Raw genomic sequence first — 19,293 nt, 5'->3', positions numbered from 1 at the left:
GTATTTGTGCTATTATAAACACAATTGTCAAAACTATATATATCAGTACAAGCCGAGGAAAATGGAGCCTGAGGAAGAACTAGACTGTTTCATGTCACTCCAAGGACCTGATGGCAGCAATAAGAAAGCATGGCATAGTTGTTGGGGTTCTTAATGCTGGTTGTCACTTTCCTCAGACATCTCTTCTTATAAATGTCCTCAACAGTGGGCAGAGTTGTGCTGTAATTGAAGTAGCTGAGTCCACCACTCTCTGGAAACTTTTGCATTCCTATACTTTATGAGTTCCCCTACCAAACCATGATGCAACCAATCAGAATACTTTCCATTCTACATCTGTGCTATGCCATATTTCTTCATACCTTTGTGCCATCAGCCGTGCACTCCAGCAAAAGCATCTTGGGCACTGCTCTAACAGAAAAATTGTACATCTAAATTTTGTGAATTTATACTAATCCAAAACAGGATGTTAGGTGCAATAGAAAACATTTTATTTTGTTTTCTTAATGTTATTTCTATTATTAAAACTCATACCTTTGGATATTTTAAAGCATTTTTATAACATCAATATAAGTAGGTAAAATTGAAAACCCTCCTTGATTGCATGCTCTTTGTAATATGCATAAATGATAGATACTTTGAAGTTTTAGTTTTTATATATAAAGATGGAATTATGCAATGTGAGGTAGGACTTCACCCAGGTTGTAATTATTTAAGCGAATTTCCAATTGTTTACACTCATTACCATTTGGCATTTTAATGTACAACAGAATTCTATTTTTTAGGAAAATTAGCCATTAATAGTCATTTTCAAAATAGGAAGCAGAATGAGCACTACTTTGGATAACCTAAATTTGCCCTCATAGAAAATTCCAGTGTCAATTCACTATACTGTTGTCCATTTGGTGTAGAATACAGCTCTTTAATTCAGATTGTTATTTGCTATTTTCTTTTTGTGGGAGCAAATTTCCATTTAATTAAAGCTGAAGAAATTCCAGGAAGCCAAATTTCTGGGTTTTTTTCAGGATGTTGAACAGAAATTAGTGCAACATAATCCAAGCTGGCAATTCATTGCAGCTGCTAGGCAGAGACACGTTATCTTTTGGTTGAGGTATTAAATCTGTCCACACTCAGAAGGTGATAAAAGATCTCATGTCACTATTTTGAAGAGCAAAGGGAAAAACCAGAGTCCTGGCCAACATTTATCTCTCAATCATTACCACATAGATTATTTTGCCATTATTACATTGCTGTCTGTGAGAGCTTCCTGTGTGCATATTTAATGTCAGATTTCCTGTAACTATTTGTGATTCCACTTCAAAAAAAAAACTTAATTGGTAATAAATGCCCTGAGTATGCCATATGTCTTTGAAAGGCACCACTTAAATCTGTCTTCTTTAAAAGGCATGTTCTTGACTGGAATTATTGTGATTTCTCCTGGATGGGTCTTAAATTCACTGTCCAAAGTAGAATTCATTCAAAATTATTGTTTGTATCCTAACTTTTGCTCAGTTATTTGATCCATTTCCCCACTATTCACACTGGCTGTTGGTCCAGTAATGTCCCAAATGTAAACTTGTGTTGGAAGTCCAACCACGGCGTTACCTTTACTATCTCTGTAACCTACCACATACCTGCAGTATAACACTTCACAATGTCTGCCAAGTTCCACTTCTGGCTTTTTATTAAGCCCTTATTTCCTTCATCTAACATTAACAACCATGCATTCTGCTACCCAAGACCCAGACATTTCTACATCCTTATTCTCCCTCTCAAAAACCCTTGAAACCCAACATATGACTATATTATGTGAGTCTATTTCAAATTCAGAAACAGAATCAGGCTTTTTATCACCAGCATGTGACATGAAACTTGCTAACTTAGCAGCAACAGTTCAATGCAATACATAGCAGAGAAAAAAATAAAAATAATAACAAATAAACAAGTAAATCAATTAAGTATATTGAATAGATTTTATAAAGTGCAAAAACATACTGTATATTTTAAAAAATTGTATGTGGATCTAATAATTGTTCAGCATCTGTTTAATCATTACAAATTTCAAGTGTAATTACAGGAGAGTGATGGTGATGTATGTTAGATGGGGACAGAAGTATCTTTGGTTTCTCCTTGTGTTTGGCTTTGTACAAAGATATGTATTAAAAATACTGCCATGAATTTCAAATTAGATGAGCAGAATTTTTTTAAAATCAAGAAGTAAAACAGAAAATTCTGACTAAGAGAAAAAACATAATTAATGTTCTGGTGTATTAATTTTTCATATGAGTAAACTTCAGAATGAAATTTATTCTGAGCTTCAGAGAAGGGCACATACCATCGGGCTAAAAGGTATGTAAATAGAAACAATGAAAGAAGATTGAATGTGATATTTTTAAAAAAAAAACTGGATCTGTGAGGTACAAGCTGAAGAAACAAAAGTTAGAGACCATAGCAATCTGAAAGAGAAACAGTGTAGGAAATACTCATACGTCTTCTGTGGAGATGGAAATAAAGTTAATGTTTCGTGTTGATGGTCCTTCATGGACAAACCGATACTGTTAAAATTAATGTGAAGTCTTTAAGGCTATTATGTGCCCTAAAAAGCATATTAACAGCAGTAAACAAAGCACAACACATGTTTATGCAAAGGACAGCACGAGTCAAGCTGGACACGGTATTTTATCTGTGCATTCATCTTCTCCCGAATTCATTCACCACCTCCCATTTGTATAGCTCGCCGACTGATCATCTGCCCTAAACATTTCGTTTGATGAAAAGCTGGCAACCCGAAATATTAATGTTGTTCCCAATGACAGGTGCTGTCTATCCTGATGTGTGTAACCATCATTTTCAGTTTTAATGTATGATTTAAACATACTCTCCAGCCATCACACACACACACATATGCTGGAGGTGTCTCGCCCCCTAACGTTGACTGCTTATTCCACTCCATAGATGCTGCCTGACCTGCAGATTTCCTCCAGCATTTTGTGTGTGTTGCTTGGATTTCCAGTATTGTATCTCTTGTGTTTATGATTTATTCTCTCCCAACCATTACATAATCACTTCTGGTTATTCATTATTATGTATAAATTAAGAAATCTGGACCCCGCATGGGCTGAAAAAATGCTACAAGCTCAGATATTAAGTAAAAATGTTGGAAAATACACTAGATTACGATGAGACTATTTTGAACAGAACACAATAGAAAGACTAACCATTTAAAAGACTAACGCGGCGTTGCGAGAAGCAGCACCGATGTGCGAACAGCCGGATCACGGGGGTGTCATGGATCCAGTCGGCATCTGATGAGTCAAGGTTCGCCCGGGCGGCCACCCTGATTGGATGCGAGCAGCGCGGGCGCCAAGGCAACGGCGCCGCCAACCCAGTGCGAGCTCGAGCGGCAGTCTGCGCGACTCATCGGGTAAGCGGGGCGCATCTGGAACGTTCTTTATCCGAGTTACGTCTCGCCGCTGCCGTGTCCATCCGCGCATCGCCGGGTTTTGTTTAGCCGCCGCAGCGGGGCGGCCAGTACCCGGTCATCGCCACCCGGCCCGGCTCATTCCCTTCTCCACCCGGCCCGGCCGGTCTGCCCTCTCCTACCTGTCAAGACTGGCCGCGCTGCCTCGTTGCTGCGGCGACAGGCGCGCAGGCGCACTGCGCGTTTCCTGCCCTGCTGCTGGGCCGTGGCTGTTCTCCACCGGCGATGGGGAAAGGAATAACGGTCGGCAGGGAGCGGCGATAAACCGAGGCGAGGTGGGCGAACGAAGGACACCGCTCGCCGGGCTCTCCAGTCATTTGCCAGCGGACGGGTATGAATTGCAGCAGTTCATTGAAGTTGTGAGTGCGTTGTGCGAGGGCGATGGTCTCGATCGCCCAGTGGCCCAGTATTCCCTCTTTGTGGGAATCTCATATATAAACCCCACCCTAAACCCGCCGCCAGAATAAGTTAGCGCGGCGGCGACTTTGTGTGGACCCGATCTATTCTGTTGACAGTTCCCAAGCCCCACGCTCCGGGATTTGGGGAGGGCTAATGCCCCTTGAAACCGTTAGAGATGCCCCAGTGGGATGGTGGGAGTGAGGCCGTGCGGTCCGTAACCTGCGATCTACGACTCTGGCGAGGAGATCGGTCTTTGTCCCGCCTAGTCACAATAATGAAGCTAAATTTGGTCTTTGTTTCAATTTGCGATTATTTATTTGGACCAAAACAAATAAGAATCACGCTGGAAAGTCACACTAAAGTAGCCCTGCTCAATAACTCGCTTACCATTAACCTCTTGCCTCCCAAAATAAACAAACAGGTTAACATTTTAGATTTAGTATTAGCATCGGGGAAATTACTACAATAAAGTAGAAAACTGAAAACAAAAACTGACAATACTGGATATCTAAAGTTAAAACCACGTCAGGCCGCATTTGTAGGAAGAGAAACAGCTAATGTTTCAGGACTGCTGATCTAAGTATTTCCAGTATTTTCTCTCTTCATTTTGTGTTGCAACGAGACTCAACCTCTAACATATTTGAAAGCAAAGGATTTTAATCAGGTTATCAGGACCAGTTGGTTCAGGTTGAAAAGATGGAAGCCATAACCAGCAGCACTAAATTTAGGTTTAATTCTATTGTAGAGTAGTATTTGAACATCTGAAAAAGTTTGAAGTGATCAAAGAAAAATAGTATAGAACTGTATGAAATAACAGAAGGTGCTGGAATTCACTCAGCAGGCCAGGCAGTATCTGCTGAAGAAGCAGGTGTTGTTTCAGGTCAGATAACCTTGATGAGATCCTTTGACCTGGAACGTTAACAGTTTTTTTCTTTCCAGAGATGTTGCTGGGCCTGCTATGTGTTTCCAGCATTCTATATTTATTTCACATGGTCAGATCTGAGTTGTACTGTACAAATTTAATTGAATATTTTGAGACAGTCACGTTACTGATATTGTCCATGTTGATTTCAGTCATTTCATCTTTCCTGGAGCACTGTACCTAACAGCACTGGGAGCACTCTCTATAAATGGATTTTAGAAGAGATGCTTGCTGAAGGTATACTGGCCAAAATTTGTCAGGTCAATATATCATTACCGACTGTGGGAGCTTTTTATGCCAAATTGGCTTTGTGCTTACTGTATTTTAAAAAAACAATAATTTTCAAAGTACCTAATTGGCTGTAAAATGGTTTGGGACATTTGGAGTTTGTGGAGGGGGTTAATTAGAAAGCATTTTGTTTTTTTTAATTGTTGATGGGCAAAACATTGACTTTTGATCACATAGCGTAGAGAAGTGGTATACTTGGATTGGACACATTGAAGTTTGGCTGCAGTGGGAAAGAAGAGAAATTGAACAGAAAGAGAAATGATTCTCTTGAAACAAGGATTTTTAGATCTTGGAGTTGACACTGAAAGCTTTTTCCCTTGACAAGATGTCCAGGTTGATGTGGAGTATTTACAGCATTTTGTTTTTGTTAGATTTCTAGCATTTTTTGCTTATTTGATTTTACATTCTCCTTTGTTATCCTGAAGGTATATGATTTGTGTAGGGTATGCTGCCTTCAGCTTATGCCCACTGTCTTTGGTGAATCTTTGTTAATCAGTGATGGCACATAAACCGGGTCAGAGAATTGCCATCATACTCAACATTGTTTAACTGGAATCAGTATATTTCTGCACTCAAGAAAGTGCAGAAGGACTCCACCAGGATTTAGTCTGTGAGGCAGCGTTTTATTTATGAAGAGACTGGATAAGCTCGGTTTGTTTTCCTCTGAGTTGAGGAGGCAGAGCAGGGTGCTGATAGAGGCATAGATAGAATGGATTGTAAATTACTTTTACCAGTAACAGAAACATCAAAACCTAAAAGATCTAAGATACTTGACTGGAGTGTGTAAGTATTCAAGAATGATCTCACAGCACTGAAGAATTATCTATGCAAGCACTCAAATTGCCAAGCTATAGAAAGCTATGGACCAAGTACTTGGCAAAAGCAATTAGTGTGGATGATAAAGAATTGTTAAACATCAATAACTGTTCCTGTGCTGCACAGCTTTAAGATTGCACTTCAGCTTGTCAGAAAGTTGTGGGTTGAAAACCCACTATAAAGACCAGAGTAATCCTGCTAGTGTTGGCGCGTGTCCTAGTGGACAAGGCATCGGACTAGTAACCTGAAGGTCACTGGTTCGAGCCTCCGCTGAGGCAGCGTGTTTGTGTCCTTGAGCAAGGCACTTAACAACACATTGCTCTGCGACGACACCGGTGCCAAGCTGCATGGGTCCTAGTGCCCTTCCCTTGGACAACATCGGTGGCGTGGAGAGGGGAAGGCTTGCAGCTTGGGCAACTGCCGGTCTCCCATACAACCCTGCCCAGGCCTGCGCCCTGGAAAAACCTTCCAAGGCGCAAATCCATGGTCTCATGAGACTAACGGATGCCTATTATTAATCCTTCTAGCTACCATAAATCAAAGTCTCAGTTTATCCTTAGAGAAGCAGGATTTTTAAGTACCTGTTAATTCAGAATGCAAGGAAAATTATAAACAATCAAAGACCTTCATCACCATTATTCTCCAGCCCGTACAGTGATCATGCAGAACTGGTTGCTCCACTTGTGGTTTAACTGGTGTTTTATCAAATGATTGATCTAGAAAGGGTGCAGAAAAGATTCACAAGGATGTTGCTTGGGTCACAAGGCTTAAGTTAGCAGAGGTTGGATAAACTGGATCTATTTTCCCTGTAGTAAAGGTTGAGAATTGTCATTTTAGAGGTGTGTAAAATATGAGCGACAGAAATAAGATGGATATCCAGAGTAGGAGTGTCTCAAGCTGGGGGGTAGGTTTAGGTCAAGGAGGAGCTGATTTAAAGAAGATGTGAGAGGTAAATTTTTCAGAGTGTAGTTAGTATCTAGAATGAGCTGCCAGAGGAATTGATGGACTCAGGAACAGTAACATTTAACAAGCATCTTGACAAGTATTTGAATGAGTAAGGTATAAGGGAATATGAGAATAAAGCAGATGTGGGATTAGTATAGATAGGCATGATAATCTCAGTGTTAACTACAAATCTGTGAATCCACCCACTTTCATTTTAATCCAAAGTATCGCTATTTATCAGAGTTGTACTGCATACGTCTCTGTATATGCTGTATGATTCTGACTTGTGAAGTATTTGTAATTTTCTGCCTTGAGTGAGGTGGATCTTGAGTTAGTAAGTATATTTATGAATTTGTTAAATATATCAATTTAACAATTAAGAAAAAGACCAGCTTCAGTGAATGGTGGGGCAAGGTCAATAGGTAGTATTTGTCTTATTGCTATATTCTATGAATTTTTAAGAAGGCTCCAAAACAAAGCATAGCAGAAAAAATGTGTAAATTTGGAGATAATTGCTAATTCAGGACTTTACAATTAGTTAAGAGAAAGGACACAAATTTGAACTAGAAACAAGAGAAAATCTGCAGACACTGGAAATCCAAGCAACACACAGCAAGATGCTGGAGGAACTCACAGGTCAGGCAACATCTAGGAAAAGAGTACTCTTTTCTTAGATGCTGCCCAGCCTGCTGAGTTCCAGCATTTTGTGTGTGTTGTTTGAATTACAAATGTATGATTGTCAGAATATGATTTGGGCTATATCCTTGGGAAAACTGGTGGAAGCTGTATCTTTGATTGTTTTTAATGAAGAGGCACATAGATACTTAATAAGCAAAGGGTGAAGGGTTGTTGTATGTAAAAGGGAATACAAAGTTAGTTTATTATAAAATCTGTCATGATCTCATTAAATGGAAGAACAAGCCTGATGGGTCAATTGGCCTATTCCTGCTCTTGATTTCTAAGTCAGCATTCTTTTTAGTGACATTGATTGAGGGACAAATAGTACATCACTGGACAGGCCATTTGGACTATAATGTGCCAGTGTTGTTGGCAATTTATACTAAGTATCCTTCTCCTCTGTATCATCCCTATGTATCAATTCCCTTCATATTCATGTGTCTATCTAAAAGCCTCTTAAGCTCTACCAGACCACTGTTTCCATTACTGCATATGATAACCCATTCCAGGCACTTGCCACTCTCTGCATAAACAACTTGCTCCCACATCGCTTTTAAACTCCCCCCCCCCCCCCTTCCTCCACCTAACTTAAAAGCATGTTCTCTGATGTTTGGTGTTTCCCCTGGGGGAAAAGATTCTGCCCACCCTATCTATTACCCTTCATAATTTTAAAAACTTCTATGAGGTCTTTCTTCAGCTTCCAAGCTGTAGGAAGAACAACACAAGTTGGTCCAACATTTCCTTGTAATGCTTACTCTCTAATCCAGACAGTATCCTGCTGAACCTCTTCTTCATTCTTTCCACAGTCTCCACATTCTTCCAATAATGGGGCAATCAGAACTGCATGCATTATTCCAAATGTGTTCTGATTAGTTTCATACGGCTGCACCATGACTTCCTTGCTTTTATAATAACACTACTACAGGGGCACAATTGAACATATCCTGACTGGCTACATCACTGCCTGTTATGGGAACTGTACCTCCCTTGATCACAGGACTCTGGAGAGAGTGATGCAGATAGCCCAGCGCCTCTGTAGTTGTGAACGTCCCATGATCCAGGACATTTATAAAAACAGGTTTGTAAAAGGGGCCCATAGGATCATTGGGGACCCGAGTCACCTCAACTAGAACCATCCAGGAAACAGTATCACAGCATAAAAGCCAGGACCAACAGGCTCCGGGACAGCTTCTTCCACCAGGCCATCAGACTGATTAAATCACGCTGATTTGAGTGTATTTTATGTTACATTGACTGTTCTATTTATTATAAATTACTATGATTGCACATTGCATATTTAGATGGAGACATAACATAAAGATTTTTACTCATGTACAGTTGAAGTCAGAAGTTTACATACACTTAGGTTGAAGTCATTAAAACTCATCGTTTAACCACTCCACAGATTTCATATTAGCAAACTATAGTTTTGGCAAGATGTTGAGGACATCTACTTTGTGCATGACATGAGTAATTTTTCAACAATTGTTTACAGACAGATTATTTCACTTTTAATTGACTATTATCACAATTCCAGTGGGTCAGAAGTTTACAAACAAAATTAAAAGAGGTCAGCCAAGACCTCAAAAAAAAAATTGTGGACCTCCACAAGTCTGGTTCATCCTTGGGAGCAATTTCCAAACACCTGACGGTACCACGTTCATCTGTACAAATAATAGTACGCAATGGGACCACGCAGCCGACACACCGCTCAGGAAGGAGATGCATTCTGTCTCCTAGAAATGAACGTATTTTGGTGCGAAAAGTGCAAATCAATCCCAGAACAACAGCAAAGGACCTTGTGAAGATGCTGGAGGAAACAGGTACTCAAGTTTATATCCACAGTAAAACGAGGCCTATATTGACATAACCCGAAAGGCTGCTCAGCAAGGAAGAAGCCATTGCTTCAAAACTGCCATAAAAAAGCCAGACTACAGTTTGCAAGTGCACATGGGGACAAAGATCTTTCTTTTTGGAGAAATGTCCTATGGTCTGATGAAAGAAAAATTGAACTGTTTGACCATAATGACTATTGTTTGGAGGAAAAAGGGTGAGGCTTGCAAGCTGAAGAACACCATCCCAACCGTGAAGCATGGGGGTGGCAGCATCATGTTGTCGGGGTGCTTTGCTGCAGTAGGGACTGGTGCACTTCACAAAATAAATGGCATCATGAGGAAGGAAAATTATGTGGATATATTGAAGCAATATCTCAAGACATCAGCGAGGAAGTTAAAGCTCGGTTGTAAATGGGTCTTCCAAATGGACAATGACCCCAAGCATACCTCCAAAGTTGTGGCAAAATTGCTTAAGGACAACAAAGTCAAGGTATTGGAGTGGCCATCACAAAGCCCTGATCTCAATCTGATAGAAAATATGTGGGCAGAACTGAAAAAGCGTGTGCGAGCAAGGAGGACTACAAACCTGACTCAGTTACACCAGTTCTGTCTGGAGGAAAAGAACAAAATTCCAGCAACTTACTGTGAGAAGCTTGTGGAAGGCTACCCAAAACCCAAGACCCAAGCTAAACAATTTAAAGGCAATGCTACCAAATACTAACAAAGTGTATGTATACTTCTAACCCACTGGGATTGTGTTGAAAGAAATTAAAGCTGAAATAAATCATTCTCTCTACTATTATTCTGACATTTCTCATTCTTAAGATAAAGTAGTGATCCTAACTAACTTAATGTTTTCTATGATTAAATGTCAGGAATTGTGAAAAACTGAGTTTAAATGTATTTGGCTAAGGTGTATGTAAACTTCTGACTTCAACTATATGGGAAAGATGTAAGAAATATAGTCAATTCAATTCAATAATGAAAGGAATTGTGCCACATGCCTTTTTTACCACCTTATCTGCTTGCATAGCCACTTTCAATGAACTATGGACCCAAGCCCCGAGATCCTTCTATATCTCAGTGTTGTCACAGATTATACTGTTAATTATATACTTTCTCCTTTCATTTGACCTCTCAAAGTGGAACACCTCACACTTTCCTAGATTACTCTTTCTGCCAAGAGCTATAGGTGATCTATATCCCACTGTATTCTCTGATTGTCTTAAATCACAAATGAGAAAGTCTGCAGATGCTGGAAATCCGAGCATCACACACAAAATGCTGGAGGAACTCAGCAGGTCAGGCAGCATCTATGGAAAGGGGTACAGTCAATGAGATGGCCCACTGAGTTCCTCCAGCATTTTGTGTGTGTACCACTGATAGTCTTTTACACAATCCACACTTCCACCAATCTTGGTATCAATTACAAACGTTTAATTCATCTACCTACATGTTCATTCAAACTTATTGAAATACACTCAATAATCATTTTATTGGATATCCCCTGGGCCTATTAAATTGGCCAGAGAGTGTGCATTTGTGGTCTTCTGCCCATTCACTTCAAGGTTCGATGTGTTGCGTGTTCAGAGATGCTCTTCTGCAACTCACTGCGTAGGTTGAGTTGTTGTCACCTTCCTGTCAGCTTGAACCAGCCTAGCCATTTTCCTCTGACCTTTCTCATTAATAAGGTGTTTTCACCCACAGAATTGCCACTCATTGGATATTTTTTTATTTTTTCCACCATTCTCTGTAAATTATAGAGTGTGTTGTGGGTGAAAATTCCAGGAGATCTGGCATTCCCACAAAGTCACTTAGATCACATTTTTCCCCATTCTGGTGTTTGGTCTGAACAACAACTGAACCTCTTGACCATGTCTGCATGCTTTTATGCATTGAGTTGCTGCCACATGATTGGCTGATTAGATATTTGCAATAATAAGCTGTTGTTCTTAATAAAATGGACACTGAGTGTATATCACAAACAAGAAGTCCCAGCACCAGTCCTTGTGGATCACCACTGATCACAGACTCCCAGCCAGAATAACAGCCTTCCACTCCTACTTTCTGACTTCTATGGCCAGTTCTGAATTCAAATTTGCACTCTGGATCCCATGTATCTTTATCTTTTGAATCAACCTACCATGAGGGACCTTATCAAATACCTTACTAAAATCTGTACAATAGTGTCCACTGCCTTACCTTCATTAGGCTCTTTTGTCACCTCCTTGAAAATCTCAATCAAATTTGTAAGGCATGACCTGCCCTACCGAAAGCCAAGCTGACTGTCCATAAGCAGGCGTTACGTTTACAGATACATATAACACATATCCCCGGTGTTTTCCCTACCACTGACATGAGATTTTCTGCTCAATAATACCTAGATTGTCTCCATTGTTGAAGAAAGGTACAACATTTTCTACTGTCCAATCTTCTGGGTCATCATCAGTTGCTAGTGAGGAATCAAAACTTATTGTCAAAGCCCCAATAATCTCCTCACTTGCTTCTTTAAATGTTCTGGGTATATGGCATCAAGCACTAGAGACTTAGCAACCTTAAATGTTTTTCAGAAGACCCAACACTATCTCCACCGAAACCTCAAAATGTCAAAGCACATTATCATACCCCACTCTGTTTTCACTGTCTTCCAAATCCTTCAGTAATGCCAATGCAAAGTACTCATATAGTACTCTGCTACATACTCTCTCTCCTCTTTTATCCTTGAGTGGGCCTACTCACACTTTAGTTAATTCCTTTTTCTTAACGCAAGTTAAAAATGTCTTGGCATTCTCCTTGATCCTGTTCGTGATATTTTATGGCCTTTTCTTGCCTTCCTAATCACCTGCTTGTGTACTTTCCTGCTAGCCTTATATTCTACGTAAGCCCAGTTGAATTTTAGCGTCCTAAACCTTATGTGTGTTTCCTTTTCCTTTCTTGTTGAATTTAGAATCTTTCAGATCATCCGATTCCCTACCTTACCATAGTTGTCCTTACTCCTAATCGGAACATGCCAATCTTGAGCTGTAATCAGCCGGTCTTTAAACAACTCCCACATAGTTGACATGTCCTTGTCCAACAGCAGCTGCTCCCAATCAATGCTACTTAGCTGTTGTATCATTTTGAAGTAATTTGCCCTCCCTCAATTTAGTATCTTCCTACAAGATCCAATTACATCCTTACTCATAAGTACCTCAAAGCAAAACAAAACATATTCTCAAAATGTTCTCCTGGCCTGGCTTATTTCCCAGAACTATGTCCAGTATGTTCTGTCCTCTGGTTGGACTTTATACCTACTGTTTGAAGAACCCCTCTTGGATGCACAGAAGATGTCCTGTTCCATCTATGCCTTTTGTAGTAAAGAAATTCCGATCAGTACCAGGGAAGTTAGTCTCCCGCTATGACAACCCTGTTGTTTCTGTGCCTTTCCATAACCAGTCTATTTTGTACCTCTATCTTTCAGAGGTCATCAAGGGGCCTATTGTATAATGCCATCAGAGTGATTGCACCATTCTTATTTCTGAACTCCTCCTCTGGATATATCCTCTTGTATGTTCTCTTTGTGTACTGCTGTGAAATTCTCCTTTATCAGTAGTGCAACCCTTCCACCTCTTTTACCACCCTCTAAACAGTAAAACCTTGAATGTTGAGCTGCTATTCCTGTCCATCGTACAACCAGGTCTCTAGTGGCAACAACCTTATAATTCCATAATACTCCTAACATTGAAATAAACACATTTCAGCCCATCAGTTCCACCATGTTTATTAGCCTGTCCATTGCTATCCTTCCTTTCAGTTTTCCCCACAACCCTACCACTTGTTGCCGTGCTGTTGTGGTTCCCAATTCCATGCCATTCAAGTTTAAACCCTCCTGAGTAAGAAATCTCCCTGTGGGGATATTGGTTCCCCTCAAGTTCAGATCCAAACAGTCTTGTTTGTATAGATCCCAACTTGACTAAAAAGAGCCCAATGATCCATAAATCTGAAGCACTCATCCTGCACCAGTTCCTTAAACATATATTGAATGTTATTTCACTTCACTAGCACATGGCATGGTTAGTAATCTTGACATCATAACCCTGGAAGTCCTGCTTTTAACTTTATACCTATTTTCCTAAAATCCATTTGCAGGATATTGTTACTATTTCTACAGATTGGTATTTGTAGTGGCAAAACTAATCCAAAGTCAAAACAAAACATTTGCTATTTGCCTGTGATCGTACAGAGTTGCCTGACGTGCCCACAGCTCCTGTGTTTGCTCCAAAAGTTGAACCCTTTAATCGATCTTTTATTAACAATTAGTAATCATGCAATTAAGCATTATTGAGTGTTATTTCAGTGGTCAGCAAAAGATACGACCTCCGCCAATCCCAAACTGCAACAAATAAGAATACGTAACCTATTCCCTTCACTTTTACCAAGGCTCCATTTGTGTGGCTAATTACCATAATAAAAATAGTATATGTGCAACACAGGATGCAAAGCAGATATAGAACAGATACATGGCTCCTACAGTATCTGTATAGATCACAACCTCTTGTTGCTCACTCTCACCTAACCAAATGTCCTGTACATGCTACAACAAAACATTGAAGTATTGATTGCAGCCACGGAAACATATATCTGTGCCCCTTACTAATGAGTCCCCTATCCCTACTGCTTTGCCTGACTTCACCCTTCCCTTATTTGCCTCAGAGCCAGGCACAGTGCACTGACCTAGCTACTGCTGCTGCCCTCTGAAAGGCCATTCCCCTACCCCCTCACTCAACAGTGTAAAATGGGGTGTACTTGTTACTGAAGCAAATGTCCAAAGAGGAACCTTACACATGCTGCCTACATACCTTACTTCTTCTGGTGATTACTCATCTATTTGTAACCTGCATCCTAGTTGTGACTACTTCACTAAAACTGATCAGCATGATAGATGATCCTGAGTAAATCCAACTGCATTTTTAGTTCCTTGATCCAGTCTGTCAGGAGGTGCAAATTGATGCACTTTCCACAGATGTGGTCATCAGTGAGATCATGAGGTTCTTTGACTTGCAGAAGAAGCATTCCATTGCCCTGGCTACCATTTTGTCTACAATTCAGAGATCACAGATTAACAGGACTTTTACTTGGTCCTCACCTGTGCTTTGTTGGCAAAGCTCCTTGAGCCAAATGTTCAGCTTCCCACATCTACAATGGGCCACTCTCCCACAGACCACTCCAAGAAAAATATTCTTTATGTATACTAAGGGCCTACTAAATTATTTACTATATTCTTTGAAGTATTTTAATCCACTTGGGAAGGCAGATAGAGAGCCACAGTTCAATATTTTTTCTGAAAGATTGTACAGGTACCTCAACTGTTCAGTTGTCTCAACAGGAAACCTGAGTGCCAGCCATGATATGTGCTCTGGTTTCTGACTCAGAAAGATTTATCGGCATACCAGTCTGTTGATATTGGTGCATGAACCCAGAGCTGAAGTGTGGGGTGGGGGGGGGGGGGTGTGTAGAAGGTGTCTGACTGACAGAAATTTATTGGCATACAAACCAGTCTGTTAATACTGCTGTGTACATAAAGCTGAAGTGTGGTTAGAACTGGAGATAGGCTGAGTTGTTCTGCTTGGTAAATTTTAGTTCTTTATAATAAAAACAAAGAATTAAAATTTTCTTGTTAATGGGAGTCAAGAATTTGTTTCTTCAGGAGAAAGAAGCAACATCTGCAACTAAGGCTCTAAAGAGAGATTGTTTATTTTTAATTGGGTAAAAATGTTGATGAATATTGAACAAAGCAGGTAAATGGAAGGCTTAAGTTCATACACTTTAATTAAATAAAATGTGTTTTTTGAATGTTCAGAAACAGATATTGGTTTTTGGAACTTCAGATATGAAACTCTAGGAATATCTTTATATTTAAAGTCATTTCCTCTGCATGACTGAACTTTGGCCAGTTCAAATGGAGCACTTAAGTATAAAGTGACTTCCATCGTCAAAGTCTGTTTTTCTTTAAGAAAACTGCTATGCCAAGACTTTGGGGCCATTGATAAAATAAGATATAAAACTTCAGTGCTGTTTGACTTATTGTAGTTTATGATGTGGTTATTTTATTTGTATAATGGGGTGTTTATTTCAGTATGGTAAAGGTAATGGTTAACTTATGTAAAATATTTTTTGTGAAGTGTAAGATTTGATCTTAGCTAGGAGTGAGTTTCAATCCTACACAAAAAATTTAAGAACAGTTAGTTTTAAGTTGTAAAAAAAAAGTAACGAACATTCTCATTTGAACACAATAGTTATCAACCAAAAATAAACAAGATTATAAAGGGTAGATATTTCAGTCTATTTTGCTTGCATGGAATTTCCAAGGTTGCTCACTCCTGAAGAAATGATGATGCTTCTGTGCAAAATTGCTGAGAATGCCCAGGTTGTAGCATGCTTAGCTAATATTTGCATCTGATCCACAAGGAAAACATGAAGATAAAAGGGTTCATCAACCACAGCAACATTTGTATTTTTTAGAACGTATTACTGTACAGCACAGTACAGTACAAGCCTTCAGCCCATGATGTTGTGCCAGCCTTTTAACCTAATCCAAAATTAATCTGGTTCTTCCCTCCCGCATATCCCTCATTTTTCTTTCATCCATCTGCCTATTTAAGAGGGTCTCAATGTTCTTAATGTATCTGCCTCTACTACCACCCCCGGCAATGCATTCCATGGATTTATAATTCTCTGACATCTCCCTCCATTTTCTCAATCTTTCTGTCTCCATCACTGGAGACAAACTGTCAACTGACATTTTTTTATAAACCTACTGATTCCTACAGTTATCTTAACTATACCTCTTCCTACCCTATCCTGTGTAAAAATGCTATTTCCTTTTCTCTGTTCCTGCACCATCACTGTATCTGTTCCCAGGATGTGTCTTTCCTTTCCAGGATATCAGGCAGGGTTTTTCTCACTCCACTATTGATGCCGTCCTTACCTGCACCTCCTTTTCCCAAACATCCGTGCTCACTCCATCTTCCCACCGCCTTAACTGTGATGGAGTTCCTCTTGTCCTTACCTACCACCGCATCAGCCTCTGCATCCAATGCATCATACTTCACAACTTCTGCCATCTCCAAAAAGATCCCTCCGTGATCCCCTTGTTCATTCGTCCCTCTCCACTAATCTCCCTCCCAGCACTTATCTCTGGAGGCAGCCCAAGTGCTACACCTGTCCCTTCACCTCCATTCAGGGCCCCAAGCAGTCCTTACAGACTGATGCAGTACTTCATCTGAGAACCTGCTGGTATCGTCTATTGTGCCCGATGTTCTCGATGCCGCCTCCTCTGTTTATTCATTTCTGTGGATGCTGCCTGACCTCATTTCCTACAGTGTTTAGTGTGTGTTGATTAGGATTAAGAGTATCCTAAGAGGATGTAAGGAATCTTCAAGAGGATATATGCCACCTCAGTGATTAGGTGAAAATACTTCAGACAGAATATAACCTGAGAAAGTGAGAGGTAGAGAAAAAGAAAAAAAAAGGTTTTTTTTTGTCTGGTGCCAGCCTGGGAAATAGGTGTTGAAAGGGACCTGATTGACCTTGTATATTACTGAAATCTTATATGCAGCTGGAACAAGTAGTTAGGAGGGCAAAGAGAATGATGGTTTTTAATGCAAGGGGATCTTAATATGAGGTGAAGAAGTCATGCTGTAGTTAGTGGAATTGAGTTATTATTGTCATTGTACTGAGATATAGTGAAAAGCTTGTCTTGCATGCTATTCATACAGATCATATATAACATGCATTGAGGTAGAGCAAGGTAAAAAAAAATGCAGTAAAAAATGTAACAGTTCAGGAAAGTGCAGTGCCAGTAAAAAGTAAGATGCAAGATCCATACCGAGGTAGATTGTAAGGTCAAGAATCAAATTTATTATACTAGGGAATTATTTAATAGTCTTATAACAGTAGGGTCAAAGCTGCCCTTGAGCCTATGAGTATGTGCTTTCAGGCTTTTGTATCTGCCTGATAGAAGAAGAAAAAAGGAGAATTTCAAAGGTAGGTGGGGTCTTTGATTATGCTGGCTGCTTTACTGAAGCAGCTAGAAGTTTAGATAGAGTCCAGAAGCTGGTTTCTGTGGTGTGCTAAGCTGCCTCCACTACTCACTGCAGTTTCTTGTGGTCACGTGCAGAGCAGTTGCCATACCAATCTGTTAATGCATGCAGATAGGATGTTTTTTATGGAACATTGATAAAATTGGTAAGGGTCGATGGGGACGTACTAAATTTCTTTAGCCTCCTTTTGTACCAGAGATACATGTTAGGCCAGGTAGATGACATCCACTATAGTCATGTTACCATAAGGTATTGGAGCAGAATTAGGCCATTCAGCCAATGGAGTCTGGTGTGCTTTTTGATCATAGCTGATATAGTTTCCCTCTCAACAGCATTCTCCGGCCTTGTCCCCATAAGCTTTGATGCCCTCATTAATCAAGAACCTATCAATCTCTGCTTTAAATATACCGAGTAACTTGGCCTCCACAGCTGGCTGTGGCGATCAATTCCATGAATTCACCACCTTCTAGCTATTAAAAAATATCCTCCTCCTCTCTGTTTTAAAGGGAGATGCTTCTGTTGTGAGGCTGTGTTTCTTCTGATCCTACATTCTCCCACTATTGTACTCTATATAGGCCTTTCAATATTCAGTTGGTTTCAATGAGGTCTCCCCTCATTCTTATAAATACCATCGAGAACAGGCCTAGAACCATCAAATATTCCTCATACGTTAACCCTTTAATTCCAAGGAAAATTCTTATAAACATCCTCTGGACCCTCTCCATTGCCAGCACATCCTTTCTTAGATCTGGGGCTCAGCATTGCTTACAATATTCCAAATGTTGTCTGAGCAATGCTTTATAAAGTCTCAGCATTACATCCTTACATTTACATTTCAGTACTCTCAAAATGAGGAGGTTACCAGGAGACGCTCATGGAGTGAGCACTGTTTTAGATTCGCTCCATAACCTTTACTTTTTTAACCTATGATCACCCTTATTTAACTTATTTTTACCTACACCAGAAGATTCTTGCTACTTTTTTGGACTTATCTTTAAGAGTGCACTGTGAATTTTGAAGAAGTGAGTACTGAAATGGCTTTAAGATCTAAAGGGCAAGACCCTGGGAAAGATTCTAACGGCAATGGAAAGAAAAAAACGACTGATCCTAAGCGTACTGAATTGACTTATGATACGTTATTGGAGCTCTTGAATGAAAAATTTGAAGAACAATGACAAACTTTCAAAGAAGATTTAAAGGCTTTCCAGGATTCTCTAGATAAGATTGATCATGAAGTTAAGCAGCATCGAACTCTAATCGCAACTCTGCAAGAGGACGCTCGGAAGTGAGACTTGAAAATCGAGAAACTGGAGCAGAAATTATCTTCGGCAATTAAACAGTTGGAAATACTTGAAGCCAAGAGTGTCGATTTTGAAAATCGGTCTAGAAGACAGAACTTACGCATACTTGGTCTCCCGGAAGGTATCGAACAAGGGGACCCCTCAAAGTATTTCGCTGAACTTTTAAAGGATGCGTTCCCTTCTGTATTCCCAGATAGTCCTCCGTTACTTGATCGTGCCCATAGAATTATGCGCCGATCACCAAGTTCTTCATCTAAACCACCTGTTGTAATTGTTCAATTTCATTATGTGCATGTTAAAGAGCACCTTATTTGTTTGGCTCGGCATTTAGGGATGGTTAAATTGAGAGAATTCCAATTCCGGCTTGGGGAGGATTTCAGCCCAGAAGTGATGAAGGCGCGGCTTGCTTTTAAACCTTTGATGTCCGAATGTTATGAGAAAACCTAAAACCAGCGCTTTTATACCCTGCGAAACTTAGAATCTCGCCTTCGAATGCACCACGGCTTGTTTTTCTCTCTATATCTAATGCTCGAAGCTTTCTGGATGAGAA

The 19,293-nt window shown here is 40.0% G+C and overlaps 1 protein-coding gene and 1 long non-coding RNA gene across 5 annotated transcripts in view; one reads left to right on the top strand and one right to left on the bottom strand.

Moving 5' to 3' along the window:
- The window catches only part of LOC140737189 (uncharacterized), a 44,417-nt gene extending 40,963 nt beyond the window's left edge, over positions 1 to 3,454 (bottom strand). Inside the window, exon 1 of the long non-coding RNA XR_012101072.1 lies at positions 3,216 to 3,454. This is a non-coding gene — a long non-coding RNA (uncharacterized lncRNA). The remainder of the gene's footprint in view (positions 1 to 3,215) is intronic.
- Positions 3,404 to 19,293, top strand: part of LOC140737188 (WD repeat-containing protein 47-like) — a 61,160-nt gene continuing 45,270 nt past the window's right edge. For 2 of the 4 annotated variants that reach the window (XM_073063431.1, XM_073063430.1), the window contains exon 1: positions 3,586 to 3,837. In XM_073063431.1, coding sequence (XP_072919532.1) covers positions 3,812 to 3,837 — 26 coding nt within the window. In that variant the 5' untranslated portion in view covers positions 3,586 to 3,811. Of the gene's footprint in view, positions 3,422 to 3,585; positions 3,838 to 19,293 lie in introns of those variants that run through there. The other 2 variants (XM_073063433.1, XM_073063432.1) reach the window with 2 other exon arrangements.

The sequence above is a fragment of the Hemitrygon akajei genome, chromosome 12 (genome assembly GCF_048418815.1).
Source record: "Hemitrygon akajei chromosome 12, sHemAka1.3, whole genome shotgun sequence".
Lineage (NCBI taxonomy): Eukaryota > Metazoa > Chordata > Chondrichthyes > Myliobatiformes > Dasyatidae > Hemitrygon > Hemitrygon akajei.
Note: the sequence above shows the minus strand (reverse complement) of the source record. Positions and strands in the feature narration are given on the sequence as shown.